At 39.2% G+C, this 22,281-nt stretch overlaps 1 protein-coding gene across 2 annotated transcripts in view; it reads left to right on the forward strand.

Annotated features, from left to right (window-relative positions):
* The first annotated feature begins 1,923 nt into the window (after positions 1 to 1,923).
* Positions 1,924 to 22,281, forward strand: part of rab6ba (RAB6B, member RAS oncogene family a) — a 77,809-nt gene continuing 57,451 nt past the window's right edge. For both annotated transcript variants that reach the window (XM_084722555.1, XM_084722556.1), the window contains exon 1: positions 1,924 to 2,145. In XM_084722555.1, the coding sequence (XP_084578681.1) occupies positions 2,076 to 2,145 (70 nt within the window). In that variant the 5' untranslated portion in view covers positions 1,924 to 2,075. The remainder of the gene's footprint in view (positions 2,146 to 22,281) is intronic.

Genomic DNA, 22,281 nt, shown 5'->3' on the forward strand with positions numbered 1-22,281 from the left:
TCAAGATGGTGTGCAGTCATTCATTCATTTCTGTCTCAATCTGCTTCTCAGAGGCTGGAGAATCAACCCAACAAATTAAGGAAACTTAAATGCCCCAGGTTTACCACATGTCTATTTGTTTATGTAGCACTTTTATATTATTATGCTGGATAATTGCCAGCATACCTTGATAGATAAATATAGGATATTTATGTAAATATATATTTGGTCAATATTTTAATAATCTCAAACCTCCGATCTTATAGCTAAAGATCAGTTTACTAATCTGGGGGTGAGAACTAATCAACCTTTGAAAACAGTTGAATTTAAAGGTCCAGTAAGATTTACTATGGCAGAGATGGAGTATCATTTTCATAACTATGTGTTCATTAGTGTATAATCATTGAAAATAAGAATTGGTGTGTTTTCTTTACACTAGAATGAGCCGTTTATATCTATAGAGGGCACAGGTCTTCTTTCCTGGAGTTTGCCATGGTGCTGCCATGTTTCTACAGTAGCCCAGAAGGGACAAACCAGACACTGGCTCTAGATAGGGCCTTTAGTGTTTTGCAGCGACCATATAGGATCTCTGCTTGCAACAGTTTTGATCTTTCTTTTTAAAGGACCAGTGTGTAGGATTTAGTGACAATTAGTGGTGAGCTTGCAAGTATATAGAAGAAACTACGCTGGCTGGGCAATTTGTGCAAAATACAAAAGGTCACACAGCCAGTTTGTTCATTATGGGCTTCTGTAGAAACATGATGGTTCAACACGACGGCCTCCATGGAAACAACAATTCTTATTTTCAGGTGATTATACACTAATGAAAACATATTTCTAAGCATTATATTAAATTTCTGCCATAAAATCCCCATAAACCTTTCATAGAAGGCCTGTGTTAGGAACCTGAGGCATGGAGTTTGAGGCAATGGGAGTAATCGAAAGTTGCAGTTGTGGGAATTGTAGAATCCAATGTCTTAATTAGGGTTACCCATACTGGAATCTAAGATTGAAGGCTGGGTTTAGTTTTTTAGTCCACAAAACACTGCATGAGTTCCACAAGGCAACAGTGCTGCAGAGTCAAATCCACAATTTAAGGGAATGGTGACCAATATTCAAATGGAAAAAACAACACCCCAAAAAACACAAAATGCCTCCATACTGCTCACCTGGTGTAATCCAAGTCTCTCTATCTGTCATGTCAGGGCTTTAGGAGACTTGGATTACACCAGATGAGCAGTATGGAAGCTCCATTTGAAAACTGGTCACAATTCACTTCAATCATTTGGGAGATTCTCCAATGCTGTTTTTCCTGTGAAACTCCAGCAGTGTTTTGTGGATTAAAAAACTAAACCAAACCTTCAGTCAGCATAGGTGCATAGATGGTGCATAGATAATGACTGATCCCTTTAAAATCTCTCTCTGACTAACTAAGTTGTTCAACCCATGGCTCCGGAGCCACATGCGTCTCTGTTGCCCCTTTCTAGTTGATCCCTGTGGCTTTGAAAAAATAAATGAAAAACGACTCATTCTAATATTTTAATTTTGATTTTTGTTGCTGTTGTAGGTCTAACGTGATTCTTCTTCACTAACTTAAGGGAGTGCAATGCTAAATCTCTGGAACATCCCTTTAAAGGACAATGTAAAATATTAGCTTGATTGTTTTTGTCACACACCAGTATGTTTGGTGGGTAGAGAAATGTGAGCCGATGTTTCGATCATGTATGTTAAACAAAGAGAAGTTTTTTTCATATTGAAGCCCATCAGCACACTTGATATGTCTGCCTCTCCCTCCCTGTCTCTCTTCAGACCCACATGACGTCATTTTATATCACGGCTGTCAGTTCAGCGAAGAACGAGGAGAGGTCGCGCATGCGCAGAACTCAGTTGGTTGAAAAAAGAAAAAAAGCACCCCTGGCGTCACGGACCGGTGCAGCAGCAGCAGAGTGTTCCCATCACGAAGAGAGAGAGAGAGACCGGGGCTGAACGGGAAGCAACATCACCGCCTTTTCAATCCAGCATCTCCGCCAACCAGCACCGAAACTCGAGCGGGAGCATACAAGTACACACACAAAGTCCCCCTCCTCCTCCTCAACATGTCCGTGGGCAGTGACTTTGGGAACCCTTTAAGAAAATTCAAACTCGTCTTTCTGGGGGAGCAAAGTGGTAAGAAGACATGTTTAATTAATTCTCACGAGAAGTTCATTTCTGTTGGTCGCGTGTCAAGTGAACCCGCTGCACCTGCCGGCCAGTCAGCAAGTTTATGTCGGTGAACATTTAGCTAGCTAGTGTCACGGTTAGAAATGCGTCTGTTTTGGAGTTGTAGGGTCTAATTAAACTGAAGAAAAAATGTCCTCACCGGTGAAATGTGTGCTTTCAGTTTGTGAGAGTGAAAGCAGGGAGGAGAGGGCATTATTTTAATCAAATTACCAGCCTGTAAGGCTTCACACAATGGACTGGAGTGTGTGAATTGTAGCTTGCAGTCTCTAAGTTTAACAGTAAAATTACAGAGGCTCTAATAATGCTTTTATGTCCGCCTTGTAAAGCGTATAAGCCGGCTGTTAGTTTGAAACATAGCTAAATGATTTAAATACAGCATCAGTTGCAAATGAGTAAGACTCGGTAAATAACACTGAATATCTGCGTGTGTGCAGCAGCCTCGGGTGTGATGCTGTGGATGATCCAAGTTGGTAAATATTCCTGTGTGTCTGTGGAGACACACCCAGGTTGTCAGTGGCGATGAGATAACTTATGTGGCTGGCTGCAGTCTCTACAGCCCTGGAGTTGTTCCAGTCTCCCTGCTGACTGAGGTTGAGCAAGTTAGTGATTTTGCATGATGACTTGGTCTATTAATGACTGTTCCTTGTGGAGACTGATGTTTGATCTATAATCTGTTTTTATCAGTGCCTCCTCCATCCTAAGCTTTACTCACCCACACCCTCAGACGTTCAAAAGCACCTCCTATTCTGAGGCTTCAGTGTGGCAACACAATTGTTTTCCAGTAGATTACCCTGAGGTGGCTGAGACATGATTTGCATCTTTAGGTTTACTTTGTCTTTTGAACAGCGCAGGTCTGTTTATGGTCTAATTCAAAGGTCTTGAGCAGCCAAATGAATCACATTAGTCATGGTTCGGTCCTTCAGTAGGCCCTATTGATCTTCCAGTATAGTGGGGTCATGCATTACATTGTATATTGTTCCAGTTACAACAGTGCAGCATACATATTATCTAAATAATAGTGAGTATGTTGTCTATTTGTACAACCAAGCATTGGCTCTATATTCAATGTGGGATTATTGCTGAGCACTGAGATGCCTTAGCTGAACTTAAAGGAATCCTGAAAATGCGTATTGACAACTGATGATGTCCTGCAGTGCTCATGGGTAAGACTAGTGCTGAAACAATTAGTTGATTATAGTGCTGCAAATAAACATTATTTTCATTGTTGATTATTTTCTCAATTAATCGATTAATTATTTGATCTATTCTATGCCAGAAAATGTTAAAAATGTCAATCAGTGTTTCCCAGAGCCTAACATGAAATTCTCAAATGTCTTGTTTTGTCCACAATACAAAGATATTCAGATGAATTGATTGTCAACATAGTTGGCAGTTATAGCTAATAATAGCTAATAGCTGACAACTAATAGATTAATCATTCTAGCTCTAGTCAATCAATCAATTAACTGATCAACAGTAAATCAATAGGCAGCTACTTTTATAACCGATTAATCACCACCTAAGTGAAAAAATGTCTATTCTCTGGTTCCGGCTTCTCTAATGAGAGGATTTGCTGCTTCAAATTTCATTTAATTTAATTTCAAATCAAATGTCTCTGAAGTTTGAACTGCTGGTCAGAAAAAACAAGACATTTGAAGACATGAAGTGGGGTTCTGGGATTGGGGTGGATAGTATAAACGGTATAGAAAGCTGACCGGTATGAATTTGCCCTACAGCATAAATTTTGTCCACGCCATTATACTGTGCTGATCAGTAGGGCGCTCACTTTGCTTAACCAATAAAACGGTAAAATAATACAACGAGCAGAAAACAGTAATCTGCAAATTATGTAGACAGTGATAACCAGGGGTGGCAATACTTGATATACTTGAGAGAATGTTTTTTTTTCCTATTTATTATTCCAATTTTGTACATAAAATACTCTTAAAATATAGGCTGTCCATGTTAATTTACTATGTCCTCATAATAAGAGAACAGTAGTTTACACACCAGTGTTGTTCAGAAGGACTTGAAATTTTAAGAAAAACTAATATACTGTGATATATACTGTTTGTGTTTCAAAGTATACTGTGACAAAAAAATGAGGCCATACCACCCATCCCTACTCTGGGAAGATATGGTGGTAATTTTTTACTATTTTCTAAAATGTTCTAGATTAAGCTATATTATTAGACCTTTTTCACAGCAGCCATGTTGATACGAAATAATAGGGTAAACACAGGTTTAACCAATGATACTAATTAAGGTTCTGTTCCATTTAATGTAGCGGGGCATTTCTAGTGAGCCAACATGCACAACACTTAGTATCACTGGTAACACCTGTGTTTTGTAATTCATGCCAAAATGGCTGTCATGATAAAGGTCTATTAATTAAAAAAAATAAAAATATTCCAGTAATGAATGAGGAAAACAATCATTAGTTGCATCCCCAGTTAAGATGGATTTTAGTGCATTGAAATGTTTGTTTTCCATTAAAACATTATTAAATGTGATGCTTCAGATTACATAAAACAGCAATTTCCCCTCTATCTTTTCAAAGTATTTTCATCTGAAGTAAATTAGATACAGTATATATAGGCATATACAAACATAGGCCTGTTGGTTGGCTTTACTCTTGGGCAGTTTTATAATATTAAGTGCCAAGCAACAAGCCAAAGGGGATTTGGCTGCACAAACATAATATCAGGGAGTGTGCTGTATTTACCAGATAATGAACCTGGCTGAATGTTGTGACATTATGAATAATGGCCAAGCTTTCTTATTCAGTGATATGTAAATGTTTAAAAGGATTTATAGGTTTTTAGAATTGAGTGTCACAGAGGACAACTCCAGCACAGGAGAATAAATTGATCTGATTGTTTAACTATTTTTGAGTGTGTGCTATGTAAAGTCTCATTTTGCTTTATTTTTGTAAGCCTTATTGATTAATGCTTAAAATACCAAGAGTCATCTCTCTTTATTATCATTTAGATGCTGAATGAGCAACTGGTTGTAATATAAAACCAGAGGCTTCAGGCCTTCAGCTTAGACAAAGGGTTATGGTGCTTTTTAGGGTTTGCTGCAGAACTCTGTGGTCTGTAATATTATATAATTAACAGACATTTGTGTGTCATATATGAACATAAATTGGTTGCAACTGACAGGCCTGGATTATTAATGAGCATTTCTCATCAGTGAATCGTTTCTCAACATAATGAATGTGTGCTACTTAGTAATTAAATTCCATAATGGCACAACTTCCCTTTTTTTGATATAGCTTGCACTCATTTCTTATTAAAGGTAGTTCAACCCAAAATACAGGTAGGAGGAAAAAGAGAAAAAAAAGAAAAAAAGAAAAACTCATCAGCAAAGTCTCTTTCCAGAAACCATGACCTGGTTATTCAAGATAATCAACAGACCTTGTTGTGAGCAGCTAGCTCAGCAGTGCTAACGTTACAGCTCAGCTCATTACTGGATGCCAGTAATGTTTACATCCCGCACCACCAGCACAAACCTTTTATCCATGAGTAGATGCACACTTCCTTCTGCTTTGTGATCCTGTTGGAAGGTGTAGTTAGGTAGAATGAAAATAGTTCCTCCATCTAGTTCCATTATATTCAAGAGAAAGCAGACATCTTTATGGCCAATATCTCCAAAATTTAGCAACCCTCACTAAAACTATTAAAATGGACAAATAGCAGGTAAGAGGTAGTGGTGTAATGATGCATTGTTTTGGATCGACATATTGATTCAGTGTTGAAAGATCCAGTGTGATGGATGCTAAATGAAAATATTGATCTATATCAGTGTCTTTAAGATATGTGTTTATTCTGAATTTCCCATGGCGTGTGTGTGTCACAAATGTCTGGAAGCTCAGTCATAAAATAGTTAAATCATAATTTAGTTACATTTTGTGAGTTGACATAAATATTACTGAATGTGTTAAATGGACATATGATATCTTCTGATATCAATTGCACTCCTCTGAATTTGAAATTGTATTGTGGAAAAATACGATTTTGAGGTGAACTGTCCCTGAACAAATGGTGTTTGTGGGGTGTGTTTTTTCGCTGGCCAAAAAAATTAATGAGGATATGTATTAATAAGTGTCTGTTTGTTCTGTTGAGACATATTTTATGCCACTCATACTATAGAATTGCAGCGCCTTTGTGTGTTGCTCTAATGATATTTCACACAGGATCACAGACTCAGCATATTTCCCATAATTACTGCTGACATCACAGCTGCATGGTAATTACTATAACTGCTGTAAAGTTTTATCAGCCATATAAACCTTTGGCCCAATATAGTCTTGGAGGTTTGTAGGAATTTTAGAAAGTAACATGCTGGCTGTGGCTGGCCTCAGTCTTTGATAAAATGGCTGGGGTCCTTGAACTTGTAAGCCACTGGAGACCCCGCAAGTCTTAAGTGAGGGGTCGCGGCCAGTGTGGAGGAGTGAAGTCTGTGCCTGTTATCAGTGCGAGTGAGGGGACTTTATTTGTCAACCAGGGCTCATCCAGACAGCGGCAGTGCCAGCCTCGTGTTTGATTGGGTCGTCTCTGGTGGAGCTGTGTCTCTCTGACATGTCTGCTATAATTGCAGCTGGTGCCCAGGCGGGCGTGAATCCCGTCAGCTCTGCCACTATCATTTATTAATGTACACGACTGGACTCAAGTATGTCAGGAACAGGGGCATGCAGTGAAAGGACCATTTGTTCTTTCTCAGTTAATAGTTCCTGTGTATGGTGAAGGCCCATAATGGTGGAAGTGTGTGAAAAATGTGTCTATAAAGGGAAAGATGGCATGATGTTCTGTTTTTCATAAAAGAATCAGCTAACGTCAGAGAGGTGGGGGCTCCAGATTAAGTGGGTGGAAGCAGGCAGAATGTTAAATGAGCTGTCAGGAAGTCTCTCCTCCTGCATACTTCTTTGGGTGTTTTCTACACTGCCTGTACAAAGGAGGCTGGCTAAAGATTTCCTTGACAAAGCTGAAGGCTTTAAGCAGGCCAATCAGCTGTTTCCAAGTCTGTGTGCCCACGCTCCTGGCAGAAACAGCGTTTTGCAACTTCCAGCCTCGGAGCAATCTTACCAGGTCACTGTTAGAACACCTCAGATTACTGCTCGGCATTATTGGGTCATAGATGTTTTGCCATAGGCACGTTTTCAAAGGAGCAATGCTGCATGGTACTTTGTACAAGCTAATTGTTTGGAGGTAATCCCCCTGCTGCATGCTTCATTTCACCTCAGACAAACAGATGGGAATACATTTGGTAGGTGCATCCGCATGGCTGCCATGAGATTTTGCTCACTGAATCAAACTGCCATCTTCCATCTTTCACTGCACAGAGATTGTCATTGCGCAAACGAGAGCTGGCTTCAAAATACTGCTGAATCACCGGACCAATACGCTTCAAAGTAGAGTTTAGTTGGTTGTCTAATGCATCAATCACCGTGGCTCCAGGGAACAGCTTTCTGGGCAAATGAAACTCTGAGTTTTGGCTTGCCCGGGCAGGGAGCAACCAGCACATTTCCTCACTGAGGCTGTGAAACCACAGACACAGACACAGATATTACATATTTACACACACATGCACACATCAATAACATGCAGGTTTTTATACAGTAATTGTACATTGATAAGCAGTAGGAAGTTTAGAAATACTGTAGCAAACAGAGGCCAACTCGTAATTCTGTCTGGATTGTTATACACCACTAAAGACTGGAACTTTCCAATCTTTTTGTATACAGTCGTAGTAGTAGTAGTTAATGCAGCAGAGGTCAACTTTCAGTTCACATACTGTATATCTATCTGGTTATATGCGAGGCTTTAGCACAGCATAGGCAAGTTTGATTTGAAACTGACTACTGAAAACTGCTTCCTGCACTGGATGTGTAGATAATGTATGTAGAGCATGTACGTGCACCCACTTCCTCACGGAAACTGAGACTAACATTCAACGGTGACAGTATCTTGCTGGTGAGAATCAGAGGAGGTTGCAGATGAAACGGGTTGACAGCACTGCTGTGATTTTCATGTAGGTTGGTTTGCTTTTGTTTTTTTGTTTTTTTCTTGTCTCTTTTGTTTGAGCTCCTTGAAACTCTATGCAGAAAATGACAAAAGAATCATTTCATTATTACACAGGCCATTAATTAGTGAACCAAGCTAATATGATGCCACACCCAAGAAACAACGCATATCAACTGAATTACCGTGGGGGTGAGTTTTGGAAGTTTTAGAAAAAACACCAAAACCACAGAATTCTCAAATTTAGACAAAACAAAAGCTTTCTTTGTTGTGCAAGACCATGTAATTTTATGCAGTGTCAGGTGTGAAGACAGGTGAGTTCAGATAGTGGGTTAGAACGGACTGGGGAAGGTCACTGGATTTGACTCATGGCTGCACAATTAGCTCAATATTAACAATTTTGTCTCCCTACAATTAAATAAACATGATTGCCTGCGATATTGATGGGTAGAAATTTGGGTAAATCAAGTGCTTCCTAAACTTCCTGTGCAAAATTTCCTCTGTGTTGTGGCTGCAGTCCAGAGTAGGAGAGTACCTAACATTCTTTTATTTATACTGGTTTTAACTGACAGTATTTTTCTTAATCTTATTTATGTTTTTAGTACTATGTTGCTAACACAGCGCGTTCTTTGTATGTGAAAACTTGCTAGGCAATAAAACCAATTCTGACTGATTCTGATTCTGAACATAACAAAAATCTAATGTCTGGAGCAGAAGATGAAGAACTAGAAACAGATAATCATCCATATTTTGTAGACTTGCACCGATTAATCGGTTGTGCTCGGAATCGGGCCAGTTTTCACGTGACTGGCCTTGACCGGTGACCGGCCGGTCAGTGTCACAAATCCGGTTCTGTGCCCGTCATTGTCACACACATGTTCTGCATGATGGTCACGTGCGCGCAGCAGACAAACTGACCGTGATGTCAACACAGCGCTGATAACAGCTACACACTCTGACACACGTCTGCTTGAAGCTGGTGTCAGAGACAGATTCCAAGAACTGGATAAAGAGAAGCCAGACAGTCTACAACGAGACAGAGCAGCTGACAATGTCGCAAAACAGCCTCTCTCGCACTTCAGGCTAATGCTAGCAAGCTAACAGCAGACTGCTGTTCACAGAGGGACAGTTAAAATCTCACCTCCTGTTCTGGCTGAAGAATAAACAACCTGTGTTGATGTGTCTCCTCAAACATTTTCTCATCCAGACTCCTTTAACTTCTGTGTTTGTTTTTCTCACAGCAAAGTTTTACTTCAAACTGTTGCACCGCGTTAGTCTCCGGTTTGTTTATATCCGCTTCCACAAAAGATCACGTGAAATCGCGTCCCACGAAATCCCGCGAGATGATCTCGTGAGATCACGTTCACCCAATTCATAATCTTAATATAAAATTATAATAAGGCCTGGTTGTAATCTGGATGATTTTGGAGAAAGTATTAAATTAATATTTAATAGTCAGTGTCTTATTATGAACATATTTACAAGAAAAGTTGCAAAAATGTTTGTGAATGCTGTCAATTACAGTTCTTAGAAAGACTGAAAATTAGAACCAGCCAAAATCAGAATCGGTAGGTCAGACCCCTCAAAAATCGGAAATCGGAATCGGCTAAGAAAGTTGAAATCGGTGCAAGTCTAATATTTTGCAAGGTTGGGATGCACCAATCGACTGTCCTGAGACCAGCCCTGACTGGTGACCAGCTGGTGTTAGCGATAGATTCCAAGAACAAGATAAGGAGTAGACGGAGTCTACAATGAGACAGAGCAGCTGACGGTATCACCAAACAGCAGTAAGCTTTCTAGCTCTTCAGGCTAATGTTAGCCAGCAGCAGACTGCTGTTCACAGACTGACAGTTGAAATCTCTCCTCCTGTTCTGGCTGAAGAATAAACAACCTGTGTTGATACGCCCCCTCAAACATTTTCTCATCCAGACTTGTTTAACCTCTGCTTCTGGTTTTGTCACTGCAAAGGTTTGCTATAGCAACTGGTTGCACCATGTCAGTCACCGTTTTTGTTTTACATTTGCTTCCACGTGAAATTGTGTCCCGTCAGATCCCGCAAGATTCCACAAAATCTTGTGAGATCATGTTCCCTCTAGTACATAATATTAGGCTCATTCAAGATGAACTGTGCTTCGCCCCGGATATTAGACAAGATCTGGCGGCTGTAGCAGGAAGTGGTGACAAAAAGCTGCAGTCAAATCGGACAGTTTTGAAGAGACTTAACAGAATATACAGGAAGAAATACTAACATCCTGTTTGATTACCTGCAGGCCACCTATAGTCTGAAGACCACATTCATAGCTGAAGAAATTAAGTGTGTTCGATTGCAGATTGAAGTTGAAATAGAAGCGATCCACCCTCTGTTACATGGAACCTCTGTTCTTTTATTTGCCTTGTAAAGCACTGTAACTGTTTGATAAGTTATATATATAAATATAACCTTTATAATTATTATCAGCCACAAAATATATGCTTGTCGACAGATTAAAACATCATTGCACAACATAAGTCTAATATATGTGTAAAATATTATAATTGCGCAGAAAATTTGTGTTTGATATAACATGTGGTGTTTGTTGTCAAAATAAAGAGCTAGTTGGATCCTGTCAGCTCACCGATCAGGTGACAGCCAGGTGCTCGCACTCGGTGGAGAGCAACTGTGGTACCTGGCTCAGAAAACTGCAGCTGCCTTGATCTCATGAGGTTGTCGTTGCCCACATGTGCATGACGTCAGAGCAAGTCGGGATCAAGTCGCACACAAATTTAACAGGCATGCATTGTGCAGTGATTCCCTGTGATTGATTCTACACAAGCCTGGCTCATCTGTTAATTCTATTATTAATATAATAATATGATACGTCCTGGCTGTAATCTGGAGCGCTTTTTGAGAAAATCTATGAGTTATTTAATAGTCAGTGTTTTATTATGATCATCCAATTTAATTTTAGAAGAAAAGTTGCAAAAATGTTTGTGAATGCTGTCAATTACGGTTCTTAAAAAGACTGAAAATCAAAATTGAGCAAAATTGTAATTTGCAGGTTAGACCCTGACAAAATTGGAATCAGAATCTGTCAAGAAAATTGAAATTGGTGCACTGCAAAGTAGCACAACTAACTTGCTCACCTGAGGAAACACCATAAACTGCAATTCAAAGAATACATGAAGGCCAAGAAGAATAATGTCTCTGTTACCGCACTGAATCCCCATCCTTGTCCAGTGTCAAATGAGACATCCATAACAAAACATGTCATTGCATGAATGTATCAAAACATGAGAGAGCTCTGTTACTTTAATTTTGGGCAAAAGGTTTTGCTACAATTTTATTTAGGCTATATTTTGTTTCTAGGAAGTGTACTGTGAATAAGGACCAGTCTTATTTTGATTCACAGATTAGTGCATTAGCAGAAATGTAGCACAACATGGAAGTGAAAACAAAGCTCTGTTTATTTCCATGTGAAAGTATAACAAAAAATGACCCTAAAGATAAATGAATAGTCATGATAATCATGATCTCAGTATTGATCAAAATAGATGTGACTGTCATTTTGGCCATTGTTGTGCAGCCCCAACTTGACTGGTGAGCTCTCCAGTGCTGTTGAACTCTCTCTTCTGCTGAACCTCATCAGCCCCATTTCAGCTCTTTTGAGGGTATAGCTGTCTCAACATCCTCACATTCCTCTCAAACTGAGTCCTGTAGTGTGCCAGTAAACTGCGGTGTAGACAGTCACCAGACTTTCATCTTGTAGGGTTTTCCTTGAATGAGGCATTGAGAACAGGCTGTCAATATTGACTTGATGTCTTGGGGACTGAAGTCTCTGGGAGTCCAGCCTATATCCCCTGAGTGGCAGCTCTGCTGCTGGAACATTTGATAATCTAGCTTCGTCTAAAGATAACTGGTCATCTCTTTCATTTCACATCCCATTGCATCTTCCCGGCAAGTGTTCTTCTTCCCTGATGGATTGGGGGAAACAACTCCCTGACAGCTTTGATCTGGTATTGATCGGCTCAGCTGCACATTAATGGGCGTAATTGATCAAAAGGCATCAATCCCAGCAACGTGCCAGGCTAGTCCTTCTGTCCATGGCTTTTGGGCAAGAACACGTGTGTTCTTTTCATAGTGCAATAGACTGGACATTTTTATATATGAAATAGTGCAGTCATGGTCAGAACAAGCATGGCTCTAGGGATGGCAATGTTGTTTAGATGTTTGGTGCACCACTTTGGTCCAGACTGAAATATCTTACTTACTATTGGATGGATTGCCATTAGATTTTGGGCAATCATAGCCAATTATGGTCAACAGAAGATGAATTTTAAAGATTTTGGTGATTCCCTGACTTTTCCTGTAGTTCCATTGTCAGCTCTTAAATTTGTAAAATTAGTTGAAATTTATTGCTAAATATCAAACTTTGCTTGTGATCATGTTAAACACTGAACCTGGCATGGCTGTTTGATCTTGGTCTTCTTTCTACTTCCAACACAGGATCTATCGATCGATCGATCGATAGATCGATATTGATCGTTGATCGATCTATCTATCTATCTATCTATCTATCTATCTATCTATCTATCTATCTATCTATCTATCTATCTATCTATCTATCTAAAAACACTAACAAAAAAGAAAAGAAACAACAAAGAAATGTTTCATATTCTAGCTTTAACTTGGAATGAGACTAGAACCTCAATTTTCATCTCCTAAGGTGCATGTTTCTGCTGCAACACATTTCACAGTGTATACTGCACATTGCTGAGGATGCTTAGAAAAATTGAGGGCCATAAAAATAATATTTGTGACTGTAGGTTTGTTTTTTGTATTTTTTAAAATAAACTAACATTTTCTGACTTATTAAGAGGTGCTTTCAGTCCAGCAGGACCTGGTCTGCAGCCAAGGAATACCAAGCAGAGCGACGGTAGCTCTATACATATGCTGCACAGCTGAGTGGGCGTGTTCCCAATGGCCCATGGGAAAGCACAGCCTCACTTATACACTCTGCCCAGAATAAAACAGGATTGCAAATCTGTCTGCTGCCCATGCAGTGATGTAGAGAAACTGTCTGATTCAGTTCCGCCCGCCTGTGTGCCAGCAAAAAGATTTTGGAAGCAATATCTAACGACACAGTTTTATAAAGAGCAAGAATAAAAGAGTTGGTGCCAGTCTTATTACAAATGTAACTTCTTACCCTGTTTTGTTAGAATAGAAACTTCAGGAATAGATTCAGGAACTTTTAAAGTACCTCACATCATTCAGCTGGAGAGACGATTTGCAGACCATTCTCTCTAAATTGTGTGTCTCAGAAACAGATTGGGCCCTTGCTTAATGTGGGATCTTTTGAAGGAGAGGGACAGAGAATAGCATTTAAACATAATCCCGGTTGCTCAAACAGAACGGCTCTGTGAATAAAATCCCCGCTGTGGTGGAAGGCTGTCATTTACCCAGCATGGGATGTGACACTTCACTGAGTTCAGCAGGTCTCCATCAGTGTTTACCCTTTCCCCAGCTCCCCTGATGAGCCATCATCATGGGGCGGCTTTAGCCTGAGTGCAGCCCCGTTGTACAATGGAACAATGTTCAGTGGGTTTTTATTTATTGGTGTTAATGTTTTTAATCAGCACTGTTCAATAGACAAGACTGTAAGAATATATTGTCTCATTGAGATGCCAGTATGAGCACCATGCAGAAGGTCCTGCAGGGATTTATGGAGTGGAGGCAAGCTGAACATTCATCACTCCAGTTTAACATAGTAGGGAGTGTTTTATCTAACTCAGTGGACAAAGAAATGAATCACCACCACACGACTTGCAGAGAAACAGGTGGTAGAGATGCCGTGGGGCTGCAGCAGTGTAGGACCACTCATGATGTTTGGCTATTTTTGAATTGTTAAATCCATTTTTGTTCTTATAATCACATGCTAAGTATTTCTGTCTTCCCACAGCCCTTTATAGTGCTTTTTCTGTCGGCATCCTTTGATGGACAGGAAGGCATCTCCAGGCCCTTTTTGAATTATTTTGTCTATTTTTCTTCCTGGAACCTGACTGATCCTTTAGAAGCCGATGCCTGTTTAGAGGAGCACTTTGTCCCACATACACCCCTGAAGCTGTGGGTTAGTTCAGCCTTGGAGCAAAGGGAAGCCTTGATCCCAAACACAATGGTTACAATGCTTGTTTTGTTTCTGCTCTGGAACAAAGATCTAAAGGTAAACAAGTTAGAATCTCATAGTGTCAGATCAGCCTTGAGTCAGCATTTCTTTGATGGGCCCATCATGACTGAATCGACCTAAATATAAAGGTTATATGCTGTTGTAGACTACTGGTTCCAATTTACAAATGTGTTGCAGCTTTTCTGCATATAAATTATCATTTTAATTACAGGGCCATGTGTAATTGAATTGTTTGACTAATAAATGAACTCAGCTGGTCATAATTAGGAGTGTAGGGCTGTTGCAACAAGTCTTTAAGAACATTAATGAGATTTATTTGTTGTATGAATTCTTGAGTGCCAGCTTTAGTGTAATGGTAGCAGTTACACTTATTTAGTAGCGTAGAGACACTTTTGTTTTGTTTTATGAAGAAGCCAGATCCTGTTGGATTAAGGGCTCTTAAATTTGATGAAGTTGTTTTATGAATTAGAATTGGCTGAAAGTAAGTGTTCTTGTCTATGAGGTTAATGAGAGCAAAAGCTGAACCAAAGTCAGTCTGACCCGCTGGATTCACATTTTACTCGGAAGCAAAATATTTATCGGCTTGGGCTGTTTTCCAGGGTCAAGAGAACAGGCTTGAATATTCCATTGGGATGGCCAGGTTGTCGTGCCTCTGTAAGCCATGAGAACTTGCAAGCCTAAAGGTTCTTTTACTGGGTTTATTATTAAATCTTGTAGCCCTCTTGTGTTCAAAAAATGGCTTCTTGAAAGTTACATCAGTCAGTGGGCCAATGTCCAAATAAATGTACTCCTATCATGGACAGTGTATTTGATGTGCCAGTTTCAGATGTGTCATGGTGGAAAGCGTTTGGTGACACATCATAAAAAGCAAATGTGCTAAGTGTTCCAACTACAGCATTAAATGTACTGTCCTACATATGGACTCTGTTATACCATTATACCATTAACTGAAACAACCAGTATTGTTTTTAATGAGCTTGATTTACATATAAATTAGGCAGAAATCATTTGATGATAAATTGATTAGATGGCTCAAAGGGTTAAGTATGAGGGGTGGAAGTAGCAAAATTAACAACAACAACAAAAAAAAGAATGCATGTGAATTGACAAACAGAGAGGCCAAAATTGATGTGAAATGAAAAATGGAGTAATAATTATCAAGTGATTTGATAATTGAAAGCCAATGTGATTAAATGAAATTGTGATATGATGAAAACAGAGCCATGCTTCATCATACCCCCTGTCCTACATTCATCATCTACAACACAAAATTGCCATTTAGGGATCATTTAAGGAAAGTTACCTTAAGGGTACGAGTAACAGAAAAAAAGTGTGGAAAAATTGAAGTGAAAATGCATATGAATTAATAATGAAAGTGATAAATTGAAAAATAGAGTGGCTAATTGTCAATTGATTTGATAAGCTTGTAACTGTCTACCATAGTGCACCATTCTTAATGCACAATACTCAACTGTAGCAAACAGCTTCTGTTACTTCCACCCAAAATGTCAGTCAAAACCCACGGCCATAGGAGTGATGTGAATGCCCTGGTGAGATCATCTTGATCATACCATAAACTGAATTTAACAGCATTACAACAACCACTGCACTCTGGTTAATATTAGCCCAACACTTTCCTCTGCTGCCCCTTGTCATTGTTTTAACAGCAAATGAAGCTGCACCTTGTGGGCACATGGTTAATGAAATTTCAGTAATAGCATTAGAGAAAGGGTGAATATTATCGCAGTTGATTACATTTATCACAGTCCAGTCTGAACAGTGTTTGTCACTGAACAATGTACCAGCAACTTTAGAGCTGTCCGTTATTTTCCTGTTATTGTGTTAGACTAACCAAACTACACAAATTTGTTGGGACATTCACTATCAAGTCTGAAGACAATTTACTCACACTCCCAGACAAGGTGACAGGTTACTTTTGTTTTAAAGATTGTGTAAATGGTGGCCTGGTAACCAGGGCTGCACTATTTGGTGAAATTGCCATTAGTGTGAATTGTGATATGTGATGCAATTAGTGGAAAAGATCAGTTTTGCATTACAATTTTCATGCTCACTGGAAAAAATATATTAAAATGGTGATGATGTGATATTATTTGAGGTCTGAACCAAACAAACATGTTTTCTTTCATCTGGCGAACAAAGTTTTTAGGCCAGGGCATCTCAGCAGCACTGCAGTACTTATATTGCTGTTTTGTCCTACGTTTTTCCTTTCTTAAAAAAAAATAGTGATTTGGTTCTGGTTCTGCAATTTGGATATTGCACTTGTCCACATTGCAATTTTATTGTGATTGAAATTATTTGTGCAGCCCTACTGGTAACTTAGTTGGTAGAGCATGTTCCCCATATAACTGAGGCTGTGAGTCCTCTGCAGTGGCCATAGGTTCGACTCCCACCTGCAGCCCTTTGCTTCATGTCACTCTCCCTACCCCTTTCCTGTCCTGACTTCAGCAGTCCTATCAAATAAAGCCCCAGATAAGTGTATGTATAAAAGAAGAAGTTTTTCTTCTAAACACAGTATATATGTTGCAGAACAGTTGCTGAAAGCGTGAAAAGATTGAGAACTATGTTGTACTGAATTATGGAGTTTGGTCAGTAAACTGTTGTTGACAGTTTCTATGTTCAGAATTTTTGGGCAGACCTGAAACATGACTCTTGACATGCCAAAGCCATGGTCCTCCTAAGCCTTACGAATCTACACACAAACGATACTGTCCCCCCTCCCATTTTTTTAAATAATTCAATGGCTAGGTTATTACTAACTCATGCTTCTGTAGTGCCACAAACTCAGAACACACATTTTTATTGCTTTACATGGTGTTTAAATGGTTCATCCTGTACTGCCTTGGAGTCTGTTTTAGTTGTGCAGTGGTCTCTTTCGTCTACACTGTATTCTGTGACTTTTTTCCTTTGACGTCTTAAACGTAGGGTTTACATTGTTTAATGAAAATTCACTGTCTTTTTCATCTTACTGTCTTGCTGCATATTGAGCTTCTGAACATTTCAAGCAACTCTCTATACTATTGCAGGGTGCATTATTGATGCACATGTAGTTAGTGTTCCATAGATGCAACACAAAAACGTCATATTTTTCATATGTGTAATATAGAATATAGTCTTATCATGTATGTTGTTGCAACAGAAATTACACAAATTTAATTTATCAGCATTTAATAAGCAGCGCATGAAGAATGTAGGACACTCTGAAATAACACTAGGGTATTTTTTACATGGTAATCGTTATTTTCATTATTTGGATATTGTCTCACAGTAGAGATTTCCAGTAGCATTGTGTTGGCTTACAGCCCAGCTACAGTGTTAAGTTCTCATCGTTGGACGCGTGTGAAAAGTCTTGTGGGACTCTGTAAAGTCTCTGCTGTTTGGCCATCTTGGGATGTCGGGTAGAAGCCGTGTTGTTATTTCATATGAATTTGTAAGCAGTTGGTCTGGAGGTAGGAGAAATAAGAAATAAGGTACTGATCACAGGGAAACTTAGTGAAGTTGGCAGAACACCCAGATACAGACTAAAACCATCCCATGATCAATTAAATTGGTGAATGGGAGCCAAAACAATAATCACATTTATGTATTTTGTACTTGCTGTGTGAAGTAGCATCTCTGACCTTTTCCCTGATGCATTAATGAGAGATTGGTTTGGTTTGGGTGCAACATATTCAACAGTAAACACTTCCAACACCTGTTTGTAATTTCAGTAATGAGATTTACTCAGAGACACTGCATATTTTGCAGTCAGGTTTATAAATTTGCTTTGTTAACTCTTCTACTGCTAATTTGAACTCGGTGTATAATGTGATAAGGATTTTTATATGCTGTATTCAAAACTAAGAACACAAGTATATCTGATAATAGTAGAAGTAGTACAACATACTGTATGTCTGGATGTGTCCTCTTTATCTGAGAATATGCTGTTTTCATTTGTCCAGCCTCCAGCTGCCCTCTGCCTGGTGAGAATGGAATCAAATTTAAACATTAAAACATCAAGTTGGCCTGTCTCAAGCCCTCTGGCCTCCAACAGGAGACACATGACTTCTATCTCCTTCCCCAGGGCAATCACAAACACCGCAAGAGTCATATATCTCAAAACTGGTGTCACATTGTGGTGTATATGTCATTGTGATCTTGACTGCTCTGTGTACGTGTATTGTTATTGCTTTTAGTAACGTGAAATGCCTCATTAGGCTGCATAAGAGCTGAAATGGCTTTCTGAGTGCTTTATGTGTGCACGGGAGACTCGGCCTTTGTTGAGTTTGAAAGCATGTTCATCCATTATTCAGAGGTATTGGTAAATGGACGTGTCCTGGTAAGAGTTCATATTGCAATAGGTGCAGTCCATGTGACACACATTTTAAAACCAATTAATGCTGCAAAGATTCTGTCATGTGGCCAGCCTCAATGACTTATACATATACTTACAAATGAAGAGATAAATCCTTTGAAATCTGTAACCTCTTGGATCATTCATTAGTTGCTAATAGTTTAGTCATGCTAGCAGCTCTGTAAGGCTGTACTTTGGTACAGCAAGATGCTGAAGTCAGCAGCATTAACACTTAACACTAAGTATAGCTGAGGCTGTTGGGAAATCAAAGCATTGGACAAATTAAAATTTTTACTTCATGCTGATGAAAAGTCAGGGATCCTTAAAGTTATTACGATTCGTCATGAATATATACACCAGATTTCATGCCAATCCAGCAAACAATATTGTAAAATGTCACTAATAACCATAAATGTTAACCTAATGGTGGCAATGTTAAGTTTAGCCAACATTTGCCAGCCTTCTACCGGTAGTTGTCCAGCAGATGAAAATATTCACGGCCAAAACGTAAATACCAAATAGACCATATAAAATTTGAAAGATCTAAAATAAAAATGGCAAATTTAAAAATACTGTCATCTAAGTGAATATACTTGTAATTCTTTACGATTAAGTATTGGGTGATTGGACAACTATATTGGCAAAAATTGGCATAAAAAATAAACCGGACGATGGACTCTGCAAATTGCCAGCAGATTTTTTAATGTCAACTTTTGCCAATTTACACTGCCTGGCCAAAAAAAGAGAATTTACATAAGCAGATAGGTAAGAGCCTTCCATTGGATAATTACTGCTGTGATTAATATGTTTCAGCTGACAACAAGTCATTTAACCCTGATGTAGTGAGTAGCTTCTCATGTCTTAGTCAGAAGACATATCCTGTGGTTGTGGAAAAGATGTTGCTCTGTTTCAGAAGGGTCAAATTATTGTCCTGCATCAAGCAAAGAAAACAACTCAGGAGATTGATGAAACTACTAAAATTGGGTAAGAACTGTCCAATTCATTATTAAAACCCGGAAGGATAGTGGTGAACCATCATCCACGGATATCACTTAAACGTTTGTTAAAATCAGATTGTAAAAAATAAGATTAGAACTCACTGCTCTGCTTAATAGTGAAAGTAAGAGCATTTCCACACGTACAATGTGAAGAGAACTGAAGGATTGGGAGTAAATAGCTGTTTAGCCTTAAGAAAACCATTTATCAGTGAGGCTAACTAGAAAAAAGGGTTCAATTTGCTGGGGAGCATAAAGATTGGACTCTGGAGTGATGGAAAAAGGTCATGTGGTCTGATGAGTCCAGATTTACCCTGTTCCAGAGTGATGGGTACATCAGGGTAAGAAGTGAAGCAGATGAACTGATGTTCCCATCATGCCTAGTGCCTATTGTAAAAGCCTGTGGGGGCAGTGTTATGATCTGTGTTTGCTTCAGTTGGTTAGGTCGAAATTAAATGGCCAAAAAATGAGGTCAGCTCACCAACTGAATATACTGAATGAGCAGGTTTTTACATCTGTGGATTTTTTCTTCCCTGATGGCATGAGCGTATTCCAAGATGACAATGACAGGATTCAGTGGGCTCAAAATGTCCAGACCTTAACCGCACTGAGAATCTTAGGGATGTGCTGGAGAAGACTTTACACAGCGGTCTGACTCTCCCATCATTAATACAAGATCTTGGCAAAAAATTAATGTAACTCTGGATAAAATAAAATGTGACATTGCTTAAGCTTATCAAAACGATGCAATGGCAAATATGTGCTGTAATCAAAGCTAAAGGTGGTCCAATGAATTCAGTGTTTCCTCTAGGATTTTTTTCAGCAGCGGGGGCAGGCGTTCCGTTTCTCTTCTTAGAGAAATATTTCAATAAACTCATCTGAAAAATGCAGTCAGTTGTTACATAATGGCGTGTAGATATTAACGTTAGCCTAAAACTATCAATTAGTTTACTCACGTTAGCGACACTGAGTTGGCACCGGGCCAAATTAACTTAAACTACCAATAAGTTACGTAACGTTAGCTGGTCATCAACATATTGTGAACGTCTGTTTAACTTGTAAAATCTATGTCGAGTTATCTCAAGCTAATAACTTACGTCTACCTCTTCTCCGGCCGGTAATTCGCTGCTTAATTGTTTATTTGTAATTCGGGAATTCGCTCCTCTGACTCTGCCCTGTCGCCTAGGTGCTTGACGTGCTTGACGACCGCGCCCCCCAAACAACGCTGGCATCATGCAAATGAGCACGCGCAAGTATATTTCCATACTGAGCAAGATAGTTATCTGCAGTTTACCTTAGTGCTCGCAAGTACCCGACAGGAGTCTGTTTTGAAGGTGGAGAGATGTGGCGGTGGTGTATTTGCGTCAACAATAAAAAAAAAAAAAAAAAAAAACCAACAAAATTTGAAGGAGTGGCGGCTAGGATTTAGGAGTGGCGGGCCGCCACTCCTAAATAAATGTAGAGGAAACACTGGAATTATAAGTGTGACTTTTTTTTTTTTTGGCCAGGCAGTATATTTTGCCAGCTTAATGGTCTGCAGAGTGAGAGATGCTGCCCAGCGATGCAGTCTCATACGGTGGTGCAGTGGCACAGTACACACCCACTTAGCTGGAAGACGAGTGAGATGAAAACAGCCTCAAGAGCCAGAATATTTCACACCTGACATGGTGAATTAAGTATCATTACCAAACTGGAGTTGGTGATTGATGGAAGAGTTGAAAGACTTAATTCATTCAAGCTCAACAGAAAAACAAAATAGAACTCACCTAAACCATAAAACTTACCCAAACTGTCTAAGTGTGTTTTACAATTAGTAAATGAGGGGTCTTCATTCAGTATAGGGGAGGAACTTGGATTCAGGGTGTACAGTTGTATTATTTTGTTTCTGACACTTTGTGTGTGTTTTTTCAGAGCGTTTTTGTTTTGTTTTTATTGGATGTACAGCAGATGTACGTAGTTTTCATAACATAGCAAACTTGTATGCATCTCCCAGCTGAGACTCTGGAGGAGGTGGGAGGTTAGAGCAGGGGACTAATATATATGTGTACATATATAACATATCAGCCTTACTGCATGCTGCACATAGAGCTGAATTTAACAGTGACTTACAAGAACGACATAAATTGGTGTGGCTGGCTAAGTGATGTTATCCACAGTACTGAAAGAAGTATTGGGGGATTTAATTCTGCCATGTTAAATTAGCATTTAACGTTTATTTTGTTCATATCCATGGTGTTTCTGGATGAGGAAAGGACAAAGAAATGAACTTTTTCATGTTACATTTGAGTGGTGTTATGCTAGAAGTTCAACTTCCTATGCCAACAAGAATAACAGGTGTATGTCCTAACAGGTGCAAGGAGATGTCAGTCATGCTCATTGTGTATATTCTGCACACTCACACAGTCCTGAGGCGAGGTTTAATCAGACAAACTAACTGGAAACACCTGTGTGGATGAACTGGGGCTTTATAATTTAAATGAGTTATAATCTCCTTTATTAAACTTGACAGATGAAAATATGCTGAAATCCTTTTGAAACAGTTGTTACACTGT

The sequence above is a fragment of the Lutjanus erythropterus genome, chromosome 7, assembly GCF_056507025.1.
Source record: "Lutjanus erythropterus isolate fLutEry1 chromosome 7, fLutEry1.hap2, whole genome shotgun sequence".
Lineage (NCBI taxonomy): Eukaryota > Metazoa > Chordata > Actinopteri > Lutjaniformes > Lutjanidae > Lutjanus > Lutjanus erythropterus.